Here is a 1,155-nt window from a genome sequence, read left to right on the forward strand (position 1 = left end):
TCAGCGGCATCTTGGTTGAGAGTAGGCCAGAAGTAACCAGTGCGGAGTATTTTGTGGGCTAGTGACCTGGCACCAGAATGATTGCCACATACACCCTCGTGGACTTCTCTCATCACGTAGGTCGCTTGAGCAGGATTGAGGCATCTCAGGTATGGTCGTGAAAAGCCACGTTTGTACAAGAGACCACTGATAAGAATGTAGTTGGACGACCGGGCTCTGACTTTGGCGGCCTGGTGCTTGTCGTCTGGCAGTTCCCCCATTGTCAAAAATAGGAAGATGTCGGCCTCCCATGGAATAGGCTCGTTTTAGAGGAAGTGGACTTGCTGCTGGTTCGGAGAAATAGCAGGGTGAGTCAGATATTTGAGACGGACATCATGGCTGAGGTTTGACTGGTCGTCAGAAGCTAATTGAGCCATTTCATCTGCCTTGGCATTTTCCGTCCGAGGAATGTGCTTGATGTGGAAATTATTGAAGAGGCGAGCAATGGGGAGTGCAATGTCCCTGTATGCCCACATTATGTCTTCCTTGGCATCGAACTCCCCCGTGATTTGTCTGACAATGAGCTTGGAATCGCTGAACACTTGGATATGGTTGACACCAATGTCTCTGGCGAGGCGGAGACCTGCGATGAGTGCCTCATATTTAGCCTCATTATTGCTTGCGTCGAACAAGCAACAGAGAGCACACTTGAAATAGCCACCCTTGGGAGCGGTGAGGATAAGACCAGCCCCACTGCTTTCTTTGCGGGATGATTCGTCGACGTTGAGGGTCCAAGAGTAGGGGTCTTCTGCCTCAATATGGGATGGCGGGGGTGGGGGTTGGGGTGGGGGCTGGGGCGGGGGAGCCATGATTGGAGTGGGGTTAGTGAACTCCAGGATGAAGTCGGCGACAGCCTGCCCTTTGATCGCCGTTCGAGGTCGGTAGGAGATGTCAAATTGGTTGAGCTCGCCTGACCATTGCATAAGTCGGCCGGACAACTCTGGTTGTTGCATTATTTTCTTCAACGGTTGGTCAGTGAGGACGACAATGGGGTGGGCCTGAAAGTAAGGTCGGAGTCGTCTGGAGGCTATGACCAAGGCTAAGGCCATTTTTTCAAGCAATGCGCAGTTTTGTTCTGCTCCCTTGAGAGCCCGACTGATGTAGTAGACCAGTCGT

General features: G+C 52.1%; 1 protein-coding gene across 1 annotated transcript; it reads right to left on the bottom strand.

Moving 5' to 3' along the window:
- Nucleotides 1–305: 305 nt before the first annotated feature.
- Nucleotides 306–848, bottom strand: LOC145803586 (uncharacterized). Its single transcript, XM_082896896.1, has one exon. The coding sequence runs from the start codon at nt 846–848 to the stop codon at nt 306–308; it is 543 nt and encodes a 180-aa protein (XP_082753022.1).
- Nucleotides 849–1,155: the final 307 nt, after the last annotated feature.

This window comes from Camellia sinensis, chromosome 12, assembly GCF_055761805.1.
Source record: "Camellia sinensis isolate YWXY chromosome 12, ASM5576180v1, whole genome shotgun sequence".
NCBI lineage: Eukaryota > Viridiplantae > Streptophyta > Magnoliopsida > Ericales > Theaceae > Camellia > Camellia sinensis.

Excerpts from the sequence above, each read along its gene's own strand:
- LOC145803586 (XM_082896896.1), bottom strand. The coding sequence starts at position 848 with ATGGCTCCCCCGCCCCAGCCCCCACCCCAACCCCCACCCCCGCCATCC.